The sequence below is a fragment of the Mus caroli genome, chromosome 14 (assembly GCF_900094665.2).
Source record: "Mus caroli chromosome 14, CAROLI_EIJ_v1.1, whole genome shotgun sequence".
Taxonomy (NCBI): Eukaryota; Metazoa; Chordata; class Mammalia; order Rodentia; family Muridae; genus Mus; species Mus caroli.
In genome coordinates, this window is record NC_034583.1 from 75,669,103 (window position 1) to 75,692,071 (window position 22,969).

The 22,969-nt window shown below is 33.1% G+C and overlaps 1 protein-coding gene and 1 long non-coding RNA gene across 4 annotated transcripts in view; one reads left to right on the top strand and one right to left on the bottom strand.

Moving 5' to 3' along the window:
* Positions 1 to 22,969, top strand: part of Pcdh17 (protocadherin 17) — a 92,424-nt gene that overhangs the window by 15,193 nt on the left and 54,262 nt on the right. For 2 of the 3 annotated variants that reach the window (XM_029469017.1, XM_021182027.2), the window contains exons 2-3: positions 18,755 to 18,813; positions 18,947 to 19,119. In XM_029469017.1, coding sequence (XP_029324877.1) covers positions 18,755 to 18,813; positions 18,947 to 19,119 — 232 coding nt within the window. The remainder of the gene's footprint in view (positions 1 to 18,754; positions 18,814 to 18,946; positions 19,120 to 22,969) is intronic. The other variant, XM_029469018.1, reaches the window with a different exon arrangement.
* Positions 130 to 17,801, bottom strand: LOC110309404. The gene is made up of 7 exons (XR_002379698.1): positions 17,779 to 17,801; positions 17,303 to 17,453; positions 13,628 to 13,705; positions 12,025 to 12,088; positions 7,151 to 7,243; positions 6,486 to 6,590; positions 130 to 1,752 (listed from the first exon to the last, which is right to left on the bottom strand). It is a non-coding gene; the product is annotated as an uncharacterized LOC110309404 (long non-coding RNA).

The window sequence follows — 22,969 nt, forward strand, 5'->3', positions numbered from 1 at the left end:
TTCATAGAGAAAAATAGGTGTTCAAGGATTGCAGTTTTTATTAGCATCAAGCTTTCTAAGTATTACTTCATACTATATATAGTTTTCATACATACACACGCATAGGTATATAGCACTCAAAGAGACAATGGTGTTAATTGTCATTTATTTAAATACTTTTTAGTCTTTGCTGTGACTTACACAGCATTACAATTATGTCACTCAGTTGTCATATAAATTTTATAAAGCTGTCTATCAAATTCTAAAAAAAATCAATAATTTGCCACAATCATTTTGTTTATGTTTTGAGATACACACAAATACTTCCTTAAATAATTTTTAATAAGATGAAGTAATGGTTAAACTATAAATATATATTTCTATTTATTGAGATGGAGTTTTAAGGTTTATTACATTTGACACGATATTGGTCATGTGATAATAGTAATAGAAAATTACATTGTCACTATCAAATACATATAAAATAAACACATTTGTTCACAGAATTCAGAATCTGTTTGGACTATATAGCTGCTAATGTAATTTTTGTGTCTATACTAAAAAACAAGCATTTTGAGGGATATTTAACTTATAGTAGCAACCTACAGTTATGGGATTCATAATAATTAATCCAATGAATAAATAGTAAAATACTGTTAAAATTAAATTAAATTAGTTGCTCTTATGCTATTTTAAAACTTAGGTGTTATACCTCTGAGTTCAATTTACAAGGTTCATTCATATGTAAGGATAAAGGGACTTGATAGAATAAAAGTTGCAAGAAAATAAAAATTTTAAATCATATTAAAAATGCATTCAGGAATGAAGGTGTATTTTGGTGTTAGAATAGTTCTGTATTATGCAAGGCCCTGGGTATCACCCCTAAGAATGAAGAAAAGATGTCATGTATTTCTACTTAAGTGGAGCATGGAGGCTATAAAGTAAAGGAATAACAGGAAAGGACCATAAAATTATAATTTTAAATGTTTATGATTTATTTACATTTTATGCAACACACACACACACATTTCTTGAAAACATAACTTTAATAGTGTTAAATCCTGCATGAGGTGAGCTTGCAGACAGTGCGCTGTCACTGCTGACATGTATGTGCCCATTCATCATAAACACTGAGGTTCAAGTTTATCTATTAATTCATATTTTCACATGGTGTTTTGGAAGAAAGGCACATTGACAGACATCCTGATGAATGCAGAGGATGCAGATATGGTATATGGTAGCAACCAGGATGGAAGCTTTCTTTGTTTGACGGGCATTGAAGTAGGTGTTCTATCAAACACTACTGACCAGACACTGGGTCTGTCTTAAGTTGTACATGTTTTATTCATTTCTCTTCTGTACATCTTTTCCTTGAGACCTTTTACATATATGTGTATGCTCTTTTTGAAAGACTATTGCCAAAGCATTTTCTTTTTCTGCAAACTCTAAATGATTTTAACAGCCTTGAAACTTTCCAAGAACGCAAATTTTCAAGCATTTGTGAATCATTTCACAAGATCTATAATTTCAATTTTTTTTCATCTGCTTAACAACAGTGAAAACTTTTTTCAAGTGTTTGAGATGTGTCTTTTAGAAACACTTATGAGGAGCACACCTGCGATCTTATTACTTGGAAGTCACAGGCAAACAGACCATGACATGTAGGGTAGGTTGAATGACATAATCAGACTATGTCTCAGGAAGCCAATGATTGGACACAGCCTTCATTGATACAGCAGATTCCTACTGTGTCCAAGGCCTGGAATCCAATGCCTAACACAATGAAAAAAAGTAGATCATAGTGAGATAGATGTAAGAAAGCATTGCTCTTACCTTATCCTGAACCCTCAAAAATACTTTCATCTTTGCCATGCTGGTATTTTTTTTTCTGTCTTTCTAGTGGAAAGTATGTGTTAATGTATATATTAAAGTTCCTTGTATATTTAATCTGCAGGAATAACTTCTACTTAAAATTCAGATATATGTGGTGACAAAATTTGGTGGTATTTATGGGCAAATTAATTGGATTATGTTTGTATCTAGAATTGACATAGTTGGCTTTTCAGTGTAGTGATAAATATGTACTGATTGCATTAAATAGTTTCAGGTACTTCGTTTTGAAATTACACTTAAGTAGACAAGAAAATTTGAACTATTATTTAAAAAAAATTTCTCCAATTCCTTTAAATTATGGAAATGAGTATATATATATATATATATATATATATATATATATATAGTACAAAACATTGATTTTTTTTTATATGAAAGAAATAAAAAGAAACTTTGCAATATGAGTCCTTCTCTTTATCCTTCAGGCAGGAATCACACTAAAAGATACAGTGAAGACACCCCTTCCTACCTGCCACATCGAAAATACTAAACAGTTTTTTCAATTTTGTTTTTTAGTAAACTTTTCTGTTTACAGCTACACATCTTGCAACCAGACCAGCATATCTACTTATCATGGAGCAAAAGGGACTTCATTTTAAATTTAGTCAAATATTCCTTTTGCTTTTACTTGAAATTTCCTATTGAGTTTTAGTATGCATAAGTTTGATGTTTGGCTAAATATTTAGTATGCTATTGCAGCTATTAAATCTCCAAGGAGATATCCATTATTTAGAAATATTGAGTCTGGGTTTAGGATTTCAGGATGGAGAATGACAGACTGAGAGGGGGAAGAAGGAAAGGACCACTGGTTCCGTGGCCCCCTTGGAAATGGGCTGGTTTGGGAAATGGGGTATCAATTCACTTGGTTAATTGCAATCACCCATCATCTTGTTAGGAAATTAAGGTACAATCAACATGGTGCATGAAAGCACTGAACATTCAATCTTTAGCTTCCATTTCACCCATCTCCTCTCAGGAAATGTCATTAGAAATTTGAGCCCATGACCTTTAGCTTCCATTTCTGACTACAGAATCAAAGCTGGTGTTTTCACATTGAGTGTTTTAAGATAATTTGGTGAGTAGTCTACTCTGCGCATTTCTAACCTAATTACTCTTAAAAACAAACAAACAAACAAACAAACCCTAAAATCAAGCTTAAAGGGCTGGTGTGTACTTGACAAAGAGTCAACACTGTTGCTCAATCTTGAGTCTGGTGAAAAGAAGCTGATTTTCCACATCATTAAGGTTTCTATAAACTAGTGCCCAAGTTGCTGCTTTATGACAGGCCTCTGCTTCTCATTAATTATTCTCAGCCTCCATGGCATCCTAAATTTATGCTACACAGAAATTGCATGCTAAAATCCATGGAAAAGAATGGGGTACCTATTTAGTAGTTCAGATTTTTGTGAGTGTTCACACATCTTTGACCCTTTTTGTCAACATAAGCATGACAGTAGAGAAACATTCTTGAATCCTGTTGTATGTTCACTTAGAAGATAGGAGCATGATAAAAAAGAAAATGTACCTAGCATAAGAAGTGAATTATGCAAATTGATGAAGATTTCTTGTCAACATTCTTGCTCTCCTCTGCTCAGTGAAGTTCATGTATCTTGGAAAAGACTCATGATTAGACAGGTGTTTCTTCAGTCCATGAGATCACATTTCTGAAATATTTATATAGTGGCTAGCCAGATGTACACAGTTTAACCTTGTAATCCTATTTCACAGCTTTTCTAAATACTTAGAAACTTGTTAAGTTAGAGGCTGATTGTTTTGGCAGCCTATTCCCATTAATAGGATTCAGATATCCCTTATTTACAAGCCTGTGCTGTTAATATAATCCAGTATATTAAATCACAGGGAAACAGGAGATTCTATCCAAGGGCTAATTGACATGGATGCTTTTTCTAAAGCTTTTTAATTTGGTTTTTATTGACTGCATAATATCAAGAAAACAGTGCAAATGAAAGATATAAATGTTTGGATGCCATGCTCCTACCATTTTAGTGTGAAGTAGTTATTGCTTACATATCTTGTTCTCCTATCATAATCTTGATATAAGTCACATAAGACTAGGCATCTGCTCTTTAAAATATTCCACTCAGTGTCCTCTCAATTGCAAAGCTTACTGTCATTTGACATGTGGAAGTATTTTAAATGCACTCATCTGGGTTTTTTAAATGAATAGAGGCAATGCAGAGTAATGTAATAATGTGTCATGATTTTCATTATGCTTATTTATTGGTTCTGCAATAATGGAAAACAAGCTTATTGTTATGCTTTTAGCTTGAGCTATTATGCAGTGTGGTAGTCATGCTCTGTTTTGTATTTGTGCTATCCTGTCCCCTCAAGAAAATGTGTATCAGGATTCCTAAACTTAATTAGATTACTGGATGAGCTTCATTCTTTTTGGGATTTTCTATACTAAATGTACAGCACTTATAAACTGATTATACATAAAACAACACATGCACTTTCAGGGAGAGGAAAATCTTATTTTCCAATCTGTAAATGGCAAGTCCAAAAATCTCTGTTTTGAAGAAAAGTAAGGTGAAAGTAGGCTATCAAGAATATAAATTCTGGTGTCTTTATTTCTTTTAGAGAAAAATATATAAAGTGTGTTGTGAAATTTTTTTCCTAAAGATGTCTAATACACTTCTAAGAAACTAACAAACTAAACAAACAAACAAAAAAGAGTCATTGGTTTCTAAATCCACTGAGAATTGTGAGAAGTGGGGATGAGACATACATTCATGCGATTTCAGGCTCCAGCTTTTTGTAGGATGATACAGCTACTCTGCTGAGAATTTTTTCTTTCAGAGCTATATAGCTCAGTCTCAGTTACTAGCAATCTTACATGCTTAGATTTCAGCTACTCTCTCATTGGACCTGGTTCTATAAACTCTCAAGGCATTTCCCTCCTTCATGTGATTCCAGACTGTGTCTTCCTGCTCTCTCCAGGATTTGATTGAGTTTTTTTTTTTAAAGTTTTCTTCCAAAGAAACTTTCTTTAGGGAACAAAAAGTTACCTATCATAAAGCCCTGATATGTGAACTTCATGAAATTATTGGAAGTTTTCAGCCTTCAAGTTTCCTTCTTTAAAAACAAAAATTTACTAAACCCCCTTCTAACAAATTTCATGTGAAAACATTTCTGTAAAAATTCTACTTAAAATACAGTACCAAAAGTGTACTTTGGATATCATGAGGACTCATGATAAAATTGTTGACTGAAAATAGAACACGTTTCATTTATATTTATAATTACCTATAATTTACCAATCAGACATGGTCATTGCTAACCTTTCATTGTATAAACCTACAATTTATTTTCAATTACAAAAATCCAAATGACTCAAGTATAAGCAGATTAAAATTTTTGTATATTTTATTGATTCTGCTTATTTTGAATTGGTATTTTCCCTGCTGAGAGATTAATATGCTCATTATTGAGGTACTGTACCAGTCCTTGCTGGGATGAAAACATATATAGCTGTTCTTCCAAATACATAAAATGTGATGGATATTTAGGGATTATCTATGGCCTAATGCAAGGATCTAGGGAAGGTATTAATTTCTACTTTTATCATGTATATGTATGTAACTTGTTTTTTTTTAATACATGATCTGAACATATTATATTAAACTGTTTCTCTTCCAGTTATGACTTGCAGAGACATCTTTCAATGTTGATCATGCAGTTTGATGTTGTCTCTAAAAGGGGGAATTCTGGACCAGTCAATGGATATAATTCATTTCATCAGTTATTCTCCATAGACAGATTGTTTACAAGGAAGTTCTATTCCCATGATTCCTGCTTAAAAAAAAAAAAGACGCAGTTCCTCAGTCCAGGCACAGATGCTTTCCTGCTTTTGATTTACTTTTCTGTTTTCTTTTAGAATATATCAACATCTTTTTATTCTTATGGTGGAGATAGGAATTGAAATTAAACATGGTAACTCATAGTGTAAAATGCATGTTTAATATTAACTAGATATTAAATAAATATTTACACATACCATTCTGTTTATTCTTCAAAATGACAAAACATTCGGGTGTAGCTAAATCTCAAGAAAGTGATATGTAGACATTATTGATTCATAAAAAAACTCCTCTTTTTCCAGTTTTCAGATTTTAGCACCATATAAGAATCAATATTGTATCACATAAGAATTTTATTTCAGAACATTTATGATGATTGAATTAATTTTACTAAAATAATTTATTTGCTTTCAAGTTGTCATTTTACATTCTTGAAGTTATATTTTGTCCTTTGTTTTGTTTTTAAGTAGACATCTTAGCAGAGTTGTTTTTTTAGAATCCATTGTTAAATTTGGATTCTAGATATTTTCAGTTTTTAAAATCAACAAATGAAAATTTTAAGTGAAAGGATGTACATTTTCTTTACACACTCTTTTCTTTTCTTTTTAAACAGAAAAGCATTGAAAGAATTCATGACATGTCAAAATAATTATAAAAAAATTAATGTCAAAAAATATTTGCCCTGGAGCTAGAAAATTGTTCAGTGTATAAAATTCTTGCTGCAAAGCCTGTAGACCAAGTTCAGATGCCCAGTACCCAGGTAGGATGCCAAGTGCGACATTTAATGCATACCTGAAATTCGAGTGCTATTCAGAGTGACACAGGATTCTGTTAGTGATTGCTCCCCAGTTAAATCTAGCAAAATCATGGAGCTTCAGATTTGGTGAATGAACTTGTCTGGAAATACAATGTAGAGAATTATTGAGGAAGAAACCTAGGATAACAGAGTGGCTTTAACCCACAGACATACACACACTTGCACAAACAAATGTATACATATTCACTCAAAAATCAAATTTAAAAATAAATACAAATGCATTAAACTTCAATTGAAGTCATCCATACCCATTTCCTTACATATAAATTGAAGTCCTTACCTACATCTATACAGGTAGCTTATCTGATATAACATTCAGAGTTCTTAGGCTACTTACTGCATTATGTTGAAAAGCATATTTGATCAAATTACCACACAGTGCAGATAATTAGTGCTATGAAGTACTTTTCCTTAGTTCCTGCACCTCACATCAATGAGGGGGAAAATTCCTCACATCATCTACATACTGTACATTGAAAATTTGTCAGGACCTCTGTAGAACACAGGTCCTTGGCTTCTTTCTCTAGCTTGTCTTTGTATAGTAGAAATATTTCCAAATGTAAAGACTCCACAAGCAGTCTATGCTTCTTATATTCATAAATCTTAATCACAGAATTTTTTGTGATTTTTTTATTCTTACCCAAACTGTCTCATATACCCTTTTTTTTATCTGTGCTTATCCAAAGCATGACCATTAGAGGGGCAAAGCCATTGAATACTGTGTAGCCTGGCACTGGAAAAGAAGGAAAACTTGATTAACAAGCATTATTTGAATAAGACTTTAAGTCCATACAATGCAAATAACAATGGGAAATGTGAAGGAATGGAATACAATAGTAAGTGTACCACACATAAAAGACACATGTGCCATGTAGGACATGAATAGCAATTTTGTCTCAAAAGAAATTTGATTCACATTGTTTGTAGTCCACAGATACTACTTTCCCCTTCCAAAAAAAAAAACCCCCAAAAAACAAAAAAACAAAAAAACAAACAAACAAACAAAAAACAAAAACAAAAGAAAACCATAATGATTGTGTTCCTCTTGGCTCTTTAGGTGAAATTAGATGGAAATATTGGACTGGGACGGATTGCCTTACATTCAGTATTCAATACATACAGTATTCAAGGATCTGTGTTCTACACAGGTTCTGACAAATGTTTAATGTACAGTGTGTAGATGATCAAGCAGGGAAGGAAACACAGTCTTAAAATAACATACCACAGATAGGAGATTGTGAGTTCTTTGAAGTAACAGAGCTGAGAACAGTGTCACTGGGGGAAAAATTATGAAAACCCAGTTACTTACTCTTATCATAAGAGTTCTCTAGAGGAATTTGCAATATACTTCAGGAAGCCTTGTGTGTGTCTAAGTGCATTTCATTTTCAGGTGTTCCCAGGGTGGTACTGTTTGTGCAGTTTTAAGTACTTTGGAATTGAACATAAACATGCTACAAATCACCTAGCACTGGGCTCCACTTTAAAAAAGTGTGAGCAGTGTTTTGTTTTTGTTTTTGTTTTTTGTTTTCAGTCAAGTACTTTTCAAATATACACACTATGATCAATGTCTATGTGCTACAGTGGGAAATAAAAAGGTTGGTTTTGCTTTCTAAGTTAGAAACTAATTAAAAATCAGTTCAAATAAAAGCATTTCTTATTTTCAAGATCAGAAAGAAATAGTAAATGTTTTAATCATGCCTTTAAACATTGGGATATATCTAAGACATATTTTTCTGCAAAGGCTAGATGGTTAACACTTTAGCTTGTGTGATTAATAAAGCCTTTCTGTAGCAATTCTCAGTTCTGGGCTTGAAACACAAAGGTAGCCATGGGCAGCTTGGGAATATGGAAAGGGCAAGATTCAAATAGAATTTTCTTTTAACTATGGAAAGGACCCTAGGCCAAAGACTTATGTAAGGCAGTAATGGCTCAGCAGTGTTGGGTTTTTTTGTTTTGTTTTGTTTTTAGTTATGCGTGTGTAAATAAATGATACCGTTATCAGTTCCAAATAGTTTCCAAAAAAGGTGAAACTAGCTGTTTACAATTCCAAACTAGTATTTGAAGGATCTGAGCTAATGTTTCCTTAAGTGACTGTCATCACGTCAGGTCAGTTGTTCCCTTAGTGGAAGAAATTTTTTAGATTTAAAATCACTGATCCAAGTAAAACGCACTCCCTCTCAGGACTAGACATTCAAGTGACACTGTGATAAAGAGGAGCGAGACTAAAATTCACTATTGTTCCTTAGTTAAGAACATCAATATTATTAAAGGACATTTGTTTTATTTTAATTTCACATATGACTATTGAACAAGAGGAGACTATTCCTTTTGAATCATACATATTGAATTTTATATTTACTATTATGCTTTATAAAAATGATATCCTAGTAATCTAACCTGTGAATGCTTAAAACTGTGTTCAAATATGGAATTATTCATTGTTTTGTCATATTCCTTTCTGAAAAACACTCCACCATTACTTGTATATTTTCTCATCAGTTTTCACAATTGGTTTTTAAATTACCCTTAAAAAAAAAAACCAAAAAACGGAATCTAATTTTTGGACTGACCTTTTGGAAATTCAAAATTCTGTATCATATGTGGGACCTTTAAAGTCCATATGAAAGGTTGAGGACTTGAAAGTACTCCTAAGTGTTCATTAGCATTGACTAATGATGGTTTGGCTAACTTGTTTATTCTTAGTAATAATTAATTCCTCATGCTTATGGAGGAAAGGACTAAAATTAGTAATCCATATACCAATTTCACATGGAATCTCCCCACTTACTTTTCTTTTTTATTTAAATGAGAGTTAGAATTGACCTGTGATGGTGATAGCATGAGTTAGTCATTCAAAATCACAAAGAAAATAGAATTCTTCCTCTTATTTTCTGCTCTTGTCTACAAAATGCACCCACATCAAAGCTATAATTGACATTATCTTTTGAATGATGATTTTGTATTATGAGTCACGAGACCACTGAAATTTATTTAAGAAATGTATTTAAGAAAAAAAATCATTACATTCTTAGCATTTTTAACTTCAGTACTGCGACAAAATGAGCTGATGAAACTGGCTCTCCTTTTGAATTGTATTTTTCCTTGGGAATTTTATATAATGATTGGTTAAATATGATGTTTTAAACTTCTCTTGTATCTATAAGGTAAGTACTTGGAAGTGCCTGCTTGGCAATTTATTTCAGTATAATGTTGATAAGTAAGTTTAAGCCTAAAGAATGCATTTGGATATTTGAGAATAAATTCTCATTATAGTCCTTTTGTGTTACAAATCAAAGGGAAAATCTAGTTATTAGAATTATTATATATATATATATATACTGAATATATATATTCAGTATTTAAAATGATTTACCATGTAAGTATAGAAAGATAACAGTGCAGGCACTCTGGAAAGTTTTTAGGGGTGATAATAGTCCTAACTTGATTCGTATATAATAGTAATTTTAAAGAGCCCTTTAAGGCAAGTTCCATTAATTTCTCATTGACTTATTTCAAAATTATTGAGATGGCTTATTATTATCCATTCTGATCGGAGAGAGGCAGCACAGAACAGGGTAGCCACGAAAAGTCCCTGGCAAGTGTCACTGCTTGGCAATGAATTGGGTAGGTGACAGGCAACTCAGTGGCAGTCCCTTAGCAGCAGTCTCTCTGTTTAAAATGAATGTGGACAATAACTCTAGTGTGTCTGTGCTGGCAACTGAGATGAATGAATAATAAAGAGTCAATATTTCCTATGATTCCTATCTCCTAGATTCTAACATAAGACAGAGCATTCCTTATCCACTGCTGCCAAGTGTACAAAAATACTCCAGAAACAGACGTTCAAATTCAGTGACATGGGATTTCAAAGCATCCCCATAATGCCTAGGTGAATTAGACTTCTAAAAGCTGAGTTGAATCTATAATTTAGTTCATAAAAATGTTTCCTGCCAAATTCCTTAAATAAAACTCTGCTTATAAGGGAATGCATCTTTCAGAAGTTTCAGTGCTCATCGTGGCGATCAGTAAAACAATATTACTAGTTTACCTCACTCACGTTTCTCTTCCTGTCTACACACACTAATGTGTAGGAAAGAAACATGTTCAGAATCGTAGTATCTTTCTACTGGCCATGTATAAGGTTTGAGTTCTTAGTCCTGAAGGTTCAGTTGTAGAGAACCCAGTTTAGGTATCACTTCCAGAGGAAACCATCCTCCAGAACTCTTTATAGAGATGGAGAGAAAGCTGGCAAGGAAGAAACGAGTCTCTGGAGACATAAAGTCTGCCTGAGAGATAACAAGAGGCAGAACAGAAAGAACTCTGAGCTCCCAGGGCCACCTGTGCAGCAACTTAAAAGGAAGAAGATTGGCTTTAGAGGCTGAGTTTGTTGGATGGAAATGGGAGGGTTAGAAAAGCAACTGCTAAATATGATTCTATTTCTCTTATATCTCTGCACTACACCCCTGCAGAGGAGCAAGAACATCTAGCATTTAGGGACATATCAGTGCCCCTGGGTTTCACAACTCAGTGCAGCAAAACACATTCATGGAATGAGTTGCATCCTCTGCCTTGAGTCCGTCACTACATCACAAAATAACACTTAGCTTTTGATTGCCTCATTTTTTCCCCTGTCAAGGATGATTTCCTTAAAGATTTATAAATTGCATAATTAAATTCTGGCACCTTAGTTATTAAAGTTATCAGTGTCATTTATAGAACAGTTAACATTTGCAGAAGATTTTAACATAGCACCATATCACCTTAAAAGAGTCTAAGTCATACTCATTGAGCGTTAGATGAAATATTTTTATTTACAGGGTATATATAGCAATTCCTGTTTTCTTACTTTAATCTTGAGGAACACAGGCTTTTTCTCCACATGGCAAGAATATCCTGTGTTTTATTATTCCTTTTGAATGAGAACACAAATGTCTAGTATACCATACTTGTATAAAACGTATTATTCTGAAAACCAGCGATAAATGTAGTTATTGCCATCCTTCATGCACTTTAGAAATTCCAAAGCCATAGGTGCTGTCATATAACTTTATAAGTAGTGGCTTAAAATGACGTTGCCTACTTCAGCAAAGTAGAAAGAAGCAAACCATATATTCTGTTGAAGGCAAAACTATCAGAAGGAAAGTCTGTTTGAAAGGGCTTAAAATGAATTATTCCCCTCTTAACATTCCCTGGTGTTTAGTCTGCTGCAGAAAGAATACTTGTTAGAAATGTGGAAAGCAGCGCCTTTGAATTAAATGAAACATCCAACTTGTATTGTTTTCAAGCTCCTGGCATCAATGTGTACAATCAACCTCAAGTCCCCAATTCAAAGAAATTTTTCTTCTTCCTTGTGTCTGCATCCTGAACATCTAAATTAACTATACCTGTGGCAGGATTTAACAGTATGTTAGAGCCAAGGACTTTTAGTCAAACGTTTGCTGTGTGATCCCTCAACCCCCAATAGTTTATGAAATAAGTTGATTTCTTTATCAGGTTTACAACATCAATACCTACTTTTGTTTTCATTTAATACATTCTTCCTCTTCTTTATCCAGAGATCAAACTGGGCAGTCATCTCCTGTGTATGGATCAGAACACAGAAGGCAGGAGTCAGTCTTTCCCAGTAATTAATTAAAAAAAAATCCATTCAATTTGTAGAAGGGGTTGTACAAACATGGTCATTTTTAAAGTTTATACAGGGGGACACCTTTGAACTAGATCAGCACAAACTACTTCAAAAAAGAAGCCTGGAGCTGGAGGCACATTGCTGCATAGAACGTATACTAATCAGGACACTGTAACATTATTCTAAGAATGGAAACAAAGATCAATGGAGCAAAAGAAACTGTTAAGAAGTCAGCTTGCACAAATATGGCCAATTGATTTCTGACAAAAACGAAAAATCAATTCAGTAGTAAATCAGTGGAAATGAACTATTATCAACACTCCACAGTTGATACACAAACATGCACACTTGCACACAGGTACACATGTGCCTGCATGTCTGCTCATGAGTGCAGCACACACACACACACACACACACACACACACACACACACACTTCATAGTGAATGATTGTACAATTGCACATTTTGAATAAGTATTCTCTTTTTAAGCATCTTTATAAACATTCTCTTTATAAGTTAGGAGCTCTCTCTCTCTGTCTGTCTCTGTCTCTGTCTCTCTGTCTCTGTCTCTGTCTCTGTCTCTGTCTCTGTCTCTGTCTCTCTCTCTCTCTCTCTCTCTCTCCCTGTGTGTGAATCATTATCTATATGCAAAGCAATAAACTATAAAGGTTTAGAAAAAACATTTGGAAACCTTTGTGGATTGTGACTAGGTAGAACTTTCATACACAACCACAAAGCAAGATCCAAAGAAAACAAAAAAATTACTTTGTTATATTATAATTGTTAATCTTGCTGATAACAGTTGACAAGATTTAAATATAGTCCACTCATTTGGAGGATACTTTATATTACAATGGGCTCTCAAAATTAAATGACAAGATAACAAAAAGATTTGGACAACCCATTCATCATATTGCATTAGTGACCTATACTTCCATGAAAAAAGTGCGCACTATAATTAGCAACAAGGGACTCGTTAATCATTACTGCCTGCCCACTTCAATAAACAAAACATTTAACAGTAATAATACCATGAATATTCAAGAAAAATATTTTACACTTTTTTGAGAATATAAAATTATATAGGTATTCTGGAGAAAATGGCAATTTCTTATGAAATTAAATATATTTTATGTCATAATATTTGCTTCCAGATTATCCACTCAAAGATTAATATTATTGTCACAAAAATTTGAATGTGAATATTTATAGGAACTCTGTGTCCCAAACAGAAAGCAACCTGGATATCGTTCAGGTAAATAAAAAGCTAGATGCATTTCCGTCTCCATAGCAATTGATTATACAGTTGCACATTATTTGAGTAAGTATTCTCAGTGCAGAGTGTTTCCTTATTTGTCTTTTAAAAAGATACTGAGTCAAATACTAAAATCTATGAGGGAAAGTCTATATTCATTTGAGTAGAAGGCAAGTGTGAGACATAAAGATTGATTTAACAATATCAGCAAATTCAACAGCTCTAAGATACTTACCTCTAGTCCCAGTAAATGGGCAGTGTCCATATTAATGTAGGAAAGAGATATAGCTAAACATGGAATAGTGGGAGCCCTCTTAGGAAAGAATACATTGTTCCAGGTGAAAATGCCATATGAAGTTATTTCTATATTTTGAAATAATTTAATAACATGTGTTTGAAAAGCTTTAAAAGATTATTTATGTAAATGATCATCATTTGAGGTATTTTGTTCATAGAGAATTATGTCAGAATAATTCACAAGTTTGACAGTGGATTCTGGATAATACTGTCCAGAATGCATGATTTAAAATTTCCACTGTAACTCTTGATAATTTTAAATCCTATTTATAGCACACTAATATTTGGGAAAGTGAATTTTGTATAAAACTTTAAATTATTCTTGTATTTCATCCTTTGTGGGATGAGAAAAATATAGACCCCACAATAGAGTGTAGCTTGCAGTAAATGTTTAACAGTCAGTATGCTAGTCTTTACATATGCCCCTGCAAAAGAAGAGAGATTATGTGAGCTTTGGCAAACTGTATTCTATACAAAGCTTTTCATCATCATGCACACCACTTAAGCAAATGTTGCTGGAAAGAAATCTGTGGTTATTGTAATTGCACCCTGGCGATTAAATGTAAAACAATATTTGCAATGCTTCATTACCTACTGCACCACCTACTATGAGTTAGCCTTTTAGAAGAGGATGATTCGGACAGTCCAGGGAGCCCCATCATGTCTAAGACCTCTTGAGGGGATGTGGTTGACATGGACTGGAAACTACTGGTATTTATTCATGTCCTTCCTCTTTTCTTTACCAGATGGAATACCTGTGAACCTAATTGCATCCCTCAGATCAGAGGATAATTTCATGCCACTAGTACATATGTATCTCAGATCATAGTTTGTACAAAAATCTAGCCTTCAGCAACCTATGAAAAACAATACCTAAAATTGGAAAAGAATTTCATAGTTATAATGTATATGGAAAATAAAACTGATATTGGGCCAAATATCAAATAATTTAATAAGAACCATATAAAATGTAAAAAATTTTTAAAAGAATGCAAAAAGCATAGTGAAACTGAGTTTCTACATAAATTTTCATTTCTATCGTCCATTTCCCACCTGGAGGAGCAAAAGAGATACAAAGAGAATTCAATGGGATATTATAAAATGATTTTTTAAGTTAAAAATTACCTCAGTTGGGAGCTGAAGAGATTGCTCAGTGGTTATATAAACTAGTGGCTCTTATGAAGGACTCAGATTTGATACCCAACACCCATGTCATGACTCATAGCCATCTGTAACTCCAGTGTCAGGGAACACAATGCTCTCCTTTGACCTCTATAGGCACTAGGTCTGCACATAATACACATACATCCATGTAGGAAAAACACTCATATGCACAATGTAATATAACACATGAGAAAGTTTCCCCTTGTAGATGTTTGCTCCTGTGTCCATATAGATCTGGGATTTAGATCATCACATTTTATCCATTCACAAGTTGTATGTCATTTATTCATTTCATGTGCCTTACTGAACTTGGGAGGCCTTCTAGTCCAGTGACAAAGAGGAGATGTGAATTTGGATCTCCTTGACTGGGAGAAAACCTTGCAAGCTCTCACCACTTTATATGTGTGTGTATACATAATATATGATATATTTATATTTCATATCCATATTAAGGATATAGCATATGTTATTTCATTATTTTATTATAATTGATAATTTTATAAATTTATATTTTAATTATATATTTGTTGATTCATATATGCATTATATTAAATTGATAATACATTATATTTTCATGATTACTCAATTAGTACAATTGAGCAATTTATTTCACATTTACTGAAAATTTCTAGAGCTGATGTAGATAATTTGGCATTTTCAGAATATCCATTTAGTCTATTTTGATAACATAAAATCTTGTCTCCCTGATTTTATGATCAACCTAATCTTCACATCTTAGGTGCATGTAAATGACATAACATTTATTTCACAAATAAATTTTACTCATTTTAGCCAACATGGTTTAGTTTTACTGTATACATTTTTTAGTCTTCTCAGTTATGTTTTTTTTTTAAAGTATGATTTGAGCTTCATAATTTTACTAGGATAATGTGTCTCAGAAAGTGGTATATCTTGGGAACAACTTACTATTTATTGTTGATGACATAAATATTTTTTGTGAACCTGATTTACTAATGCAATGTGCTTTGGTGAGTATTGGTGAAGAACTAAAGGAAGACTATTATCAAAGAAGAGTATTATACTCTGCAAAACTTAATCATCTTAAGTGTTTGCTTGCTTAGGTGTGTTGGTCTGTTTGCTTGTGCCAATAAGAGTGTTTATTGTTTCTAACAAATAAAATAACCAAACCATAACAGAAAGGGCAAATCATATTTAGCTCTGTATTATTTCAAATCTGTTTTTGATATGAGGAAATATACTCTGCAGAAAGCTAAAGAGTTGTAAAGGTCTGAACCCATATTTTATTCTCTTCCAAGATTTATATCTTAAGCATTGTCCCAGTATAAACCAAAACTCAAAATTTAAAGTACAGTAGCTAGGTTTAATAAATGATGCCGATAGTACTGAATTTCTTTTACATTTTTTTTTCTTTTCTATCAAACTAGTACCTATTTCATAGTTGGATAATGTTGAATGAATTTTTGGACCTCCCTGAGCACAGATAATGAGAATTTTGCTTTCTATATTAAAACTGTATACTTTTTAGAGTAAATTAGTTGTGTGTTTGTAAAAAGCCAAATGGCTACTCTGCACAGAAACTATAGTCTCTTGCTTTCCAAGCAACTTTAATCAGTAAGTACAGACATTAAACTTTGACACTGTGCTACTGATAAAGTCGTAAGCTTTTATATTTGTAGTTTTTAAAGCTCTGGGATGGTAAACCATACTTTTTTTCTCTTGTGTTTCTTTACATTCCTCCTATCCTTCTCTTTCATAGATATTTTTATTTTTGTCTTTCTTTTCTCTGTATTTTTCTCTAGCTTGACCCTCTGCTTTTAACTTTCTTCTTGTTCTCACCAAATGACTTTTTCCTTCCCCTTTCTTTTGTTTTTCTACCTTCCTCTAAACAATTGTAGATAACAGTACTGATATGATGTTCACAATGATGGATACATGTATTTATGAACACACATTCTTTTACAGTCCTTTATTCCAAGGGAGAACGTACTTTACTAATATGCATGAATTTCTGGAAACTGTTCTTAGGATGAGTGGAGAAAAGTTTCTTTTGTCCTTTTCATGTGCCTCACTGAACACAACACTTAAGCTTCACCTAATTTATACCCTTGAAGACTTTATACTATTTACAGTCACACTGATGTTTCCATCTTCCGATTTTCCTTTACTTCCTTACTGTCTTGTTAACATACTGTACTCTTTTTTTCCCCCTGAACTTGTCCAAAACATTTATATATGGCTCTTTCCTGGCAGTAATAAAAAACTTTGTACAGATTTTTAACCCCCATAAATCACAAGATACATTTTATCAAGTTGGCAGGATTGCTAAGTTTGTAGATACTTTTAGATTTAGGAAGGACTTTTGTAGCCTTGTGACATTTATGTAGTTTGGCATTAGTCATTTTACTGGGAGTAAAAGTTTTCCTTGAAGTTGTTAGTTTGTCATATGGGGAATAACAAGAAGCTTCACCGAATTCAAGTTGAGGTACATGAGGATGCTTCAGAGACTCCAGGCTCAGGTACAGGATGATGAAGATACCAACTTTTAAAGACAATTTGGTAAAACTTGAATTCATACTGCTCAGCTAACCTTGCATGTGGCTTGATAGAGGTCATAGAATCTACATAAAAAGAAAAAAAAGTTTACCGATTAAGAAAATTATATATTTTTATCATCTCAGACTTTTAACAGACAAGGAGATTTGTATAATATTTTCATCATTTTTCAATATATTTTCAATTTACTCTTTCAATCTATTTTCATATATTTTAATATTTCAAAATACTTTCAATATTTTCCTAAACCCATTTTATTTTTTTTTCCAGCAACCCTTCACAAAGCCAAATACATGTAATTATTACATAGGAAGCAAAAAACCAAGCCCTACTTTTTAAAGTTAACCTTACTTATAAAGAAAGCACATATTTCACTGCAATAAGCCTTACCTTGGCTTGCTTCTTCCATGGTTACATGCTCCGCGTGTCTGATACTTGTGTGCTGGATGGTCTTGTACTTCCCCATTGCTGCTCCAGTGCATAATAGCGTGATATGAAGAAATGCAGAAAACAAGAGAAGCATTGTCACCAAGTCAGCTGCACGGAGAAGTAACGTGTGTGAATGTACAGTATAGGGAGATCTATGAAAGATCCAGTCTATTTCTCCCAAAAGACTCTGTTCCATGATACAAGGAGAATTCAGTTCTTGTTGGCAGAACTCCATGTCAGTTTGGAAGCAGTAAAAAACGACAAGGCTCGCTTTTTAACGTCTTTACTTTTAATACTTAAGTAACTTTCAAAAATTTTATTTCGCTCCAGAAAGTAATACCCATTTCCATTAAGTTGTTTGATAGTGGGTTTTATAGTTAGAATGGAGTTTAGAGTGAATTAAAAGTGAATCCAGCCATTTATGATTTGCTTGTATCTATCCATTCCTAGTAAAACATTGAGGGAAGTCCTTCAATCTTTTAACTGAGTAGATGACTTTACACGTTATTACATGAGGAAGGGCATAGAGTCCCAGCAGATGATGCAATTATGTATAAAAATGAATGTTTTCAAATAATTGCACACTTTAATACGAAGAAATTAGGTCATTTTTCCCACTCCTCCCACAAATATTCAATCTTAATATCTGCGTAAAGAAACACCATTGATAGCGTTATCCATCCTGGAACTAATGGATAATGCCAGTTTTGACAGGTTCATTGTTTACTTTAACAGGTAATTTGTGGACCGGAATCATTTAATTGTTCTGAGTACATAATTACATGTCAGCAATTTCCAATTTAATTAAAATGTACAAATCTGAAGATTAAGAGAATTTTTGAATTATTAATCATTTTTCCACTAGGAAATCTTGTTGCTCTGCAGGAGATTTGTCCAGTGTACAACTATACGTATTTTTTTTCCTTCTCTTTCACAGACAGACAATTTTCCCGCAGAGCCCAATTACATGGGCAGCAGGCAGCAGTTTGTTCAAAGGTAAGGCCTATTAAATAACTTTCTCGGCTTCCCCATTTGCATTCGTGTCAAAATTGCTTTGCAAGAAACTACACTCCAGGTTAAAACTGGTAGAGACAACACCCTCTCCTCTTTTTCTTCATGTGTATTTCAGTAGCTCCACGTTTAAGGACCCAGAAAGAGCCAGCCTGAGAGACAGTGGGCACGGGGACAGCGATCAGGCGGACAGTGACCAAGACACTAACAAAGGCTCCTGCTGTGACATGTCGGTTAGGGAGGCACTCAAGATGAAAACTACTTCAACTAAAAGTCAGCCACTCGAACAAGGTGAGTGACGTCCTCCCGTGCTTACTGAGTGCAAAGTCATATTCATAAGCTTCTTAGGACTACCAGTGCTGTTCGCACAGTGGACTAGACCCTTGATAATGTACCAGAGGAAGTGAAAAGCAATACATGATCCTAGACAACAAACGCTTTTCTGTTTCACACCCATAATTGATAGTGACTGTGAAGCTTCTTAAAATAGGAACTTGATTCTACTCAAGAGGTTCTGTTTTTATGGAAAGTGTCCTAACCTTGCCTAATTTGGGTTTGACTAACAAGGAAAATTTGGCATGCACCAGCTTGATATATAAGAACATGATGCCATCATTTATATTACAAAATTGGAAAACAATTTTAGATGAACAACTTGATACAGATTTTATACTTCTTATCCATGTTGTTTTATTTTTAGCTTTGATTGTAGTGTCAAAATAGATGTTTACATTTGCAATAATAGGTAAGACAGATTCGGCTGCTCTGGATTTGCATCAGTGTGTTCTCATAGATACCAAATAAACATGAGCTTCTTTGCAGTGATGCATGAGAAAGAAATATAAGGTACTGTGCATGGGCTACACTTCTGAAAGTTATTTTTAGTACATTTGGTATAACTTCATGTTACTTTTGATGTTTTAGTTATTTTAATCACTGTGAGATATTCACTAATGATTTCTTCAGAGACAACTAAGATTGTTTTCAGTGTAACACAATAAAGAGATCTTAATGCTGTTTTACATAAAATAAAAAGAAAAATTTCATCTATCAAATTTTATTAATAAATATATGATAATTAGATTGCTTAAATATTGTTCTTCAGGATATCAGTAGTATATATGTGTATACAACATATACTCGTGTAGATTCCTTCCAATGAAAGATCACATTTAAACTAAGGGCATTTAGCTTCACAGTTAGTTAGTGATGGTTCTAAAATACGTTTTGCTGCTTTGGAGTATATGACCTTAGGGAGTTTTCAAATCATATTGAAATTTCACTAAAAACATGCATTCACCTACATGTCAAAATGTCTATGCATATATACTTAGATGTACTCCAAGCAAAAGGAACTTTATATCCATCATCGAACAATAAATATATGTTCACATTGAAATTTATATCATATTGAAGGATGACTTTACATAAATCCTTGTTTGTATAATAAGGTTTAGACAAATGACTCTTTCTGTATTTTACCATAAAAGCTTTCTGGGTAGTGAGACAACTCTGTTTTAACTTATTCTCAGCAGAATCAAATGGAATCCTTCTCTAGTTTGCACACTTCCTGTAGCCTTGGACCATTACTTGAAGAGACTTAAGTGGTCATGGGGAAGTGTTGCTCTGTGATTGATATAAGCCTTTCAGGCACACTTTACTCCTGGATCTCATTAAATGAATACATAGCACAAAACTTGCCCTTTTATGGGAGTCTGATAGATAAGGAGACCAAGAGGTAGCACACTGGATATAGTTTATAAAGCAATATACAGTCAGTGAAGTTTGTATATGATGTAAGTTGTGACATCTTTTTTAAATAATGAATTACAGCAAAAAAAAAAAAAAACCTAAAAGCTTCTCTAAACATTCACTGCAATACTGCAACTCCCTTCTATCTACTAAGCTATCACAGTAGTGTATTTGCATATTTTCTTCTGTAGAAAAAGAAATATCTACCTGATTGTGCTTGAAAGTATATATTATAGCCAAACACCGAGTCTTCAATTTCCCTTATCAAAAGATATTGTCTTAGGAAAGAAACTATCCTTCTTAGAAGGTCAAGGTTATTGTATACTTCGGTTAACGTTACTCATTACTCAAGAAAACATTGCTAATTTAAAGGTGAGGTGCTCGATGGAAACGCCTCCTGTAAAGTAAATGCTGTATACACGTTCGCTAGTGTGAAGTAAACAGGAAGGCTCTTAGGAAGCTGAAAGGCAGGCCGAGGGCGTCTGTGCTTCTTACCTGAAAGAATATGAACTTCCATTTTTTTTTTTTTAAGAAAGGAAGATTAGCTCTAACATTTACTTTATTTGTGGATCCATTCATTTTTTTATTGATTACTTTAGTAATATTTATTTTAATATGTGAGGAATTATGACTGCTTTGGAGACATCAAATTAAATTGGACCTGAATGGTACCTTTACATAACCACAGGTAATCAGTATAGTTGGCATCTCTCTCCTTTTCTCATCTCTCTCATCTCTACCTTATCTGTCTGACTGTCTTTCTTCTGTATATGTATATCTGCTTTGCTTTCTGGCTATCTAGATCCACAGAATAGCAGTAGAATTTGCTAGGTTCTACTAAGTAAAAGAGAGAAAACTGTATTAGAACATTAACCAATCTAACCTGAAATCTCTAAAAAAAAAAAAGTCTCCTTTTATTTGACACAAGAAAGCAAAGGTTATTAAAATTTATTAAATTTTTAGCAGGCTGAAGTTTAATAGTAGAAATATACCTGAGCAAAATGTGCATTTTCTATAAATTTTGTCTCTAAATGGGAGGATTTGTTCCTGTGGCCATTTCAATTCACATTGATTACTGTGGTGAAATATCAAGGCACCATTAATGAATAAGTTAATACCCGAGTTGATGTTTGCCAAGCTGGAGAACAAAATCAAAGTACCTGGTCTGCACCATTTCAGCGCGAATCGCTGTACTTAGTTAAGTTTTATTCATTTAATTGTATGCATTTAACTTTTAAAGCATTTATAAATAGGTAAGCATCATTCCCTCACATTTAATGGAGGTTTGTATTTTAATGCATGCCAGTCATAAGTAGTGAAGGCAGTATTTGAAATAAAATAGTATAGAACTCAGCAACATCAAAAATAGGCTTTCAGAGACTGCTGTTCAGTCCGCGTTTTATACAATGTACATGATGAGCAGGTTATTCAGAAGACACTGGGAATATCGAGCATGTATATAGCTAACTTGGGCCAATATATTCTGATAATTTATGTGAAAAGCATCATGACAGGAAGTGCCCCACACGTGAGTAAGCATGTGTAGAAGACAACTTTCTTTATTGCTGATGACAGCCATGAATGAGTAATAAGCCATGTAGAGTTTATTTTCAGTACATCCAACAATTGTCAAAGAAAACAAAATCATTCTTCATTCTTCCAGTAGTATTTTCTATGGTGATAATGTTCTTTTTGAGAAAACAGAGACACCCTGAGATTTTGGTTTTTTGTTTAAATGACACTTTTATCTCCATTTTGGTGTCATTAATTTTTTTCATCCATTTGTTCTGCTTCTGGTAGTTCTGCATTTTTGCTTCCATCAGCTTAATAATACCAAATACAGAGCACTAGTATGCATTGCCCATTATTTTAGCAAAAAATACTTGAAAGGATTCAGCAGCTAATTGAAGGTGTGATGTACTGTACTGCAGCTGAAGATAGCTTTAAGGATTTTATGTTAATAAAACCTCTAGAAGAAATAAGCTATTTTAGTTCTTTTTACTGTGTTGAAAAAAAAATTCCTAAAGATTATGCTTAAGTTCATTTTATTTTGACTACATTTTGTTACCTCTTTCTGACTTTGTTAAATATATTTTCAACATGTCCCTTTAAGATTTATCGAATAATACAGGTCCATAATTTGATGGATGTATAAACAGATGATAGACAGATGAGCAATTAGAAAGCCATAAACCAAGCTTGAATAAATTTAATAGCATGTGTATTTTGCAAGAAAAGTAAATATTTTTATAATATTCAATAAAGTATTTTTATGAAAAATGGCCAGAAATTGATCAAAACATATTTTGCTTCATTTTATTTTCATTGATTAATATTTTAGATAATAAATTACTACATCAAGAGTCAACAAAATATACACAATGCTTTT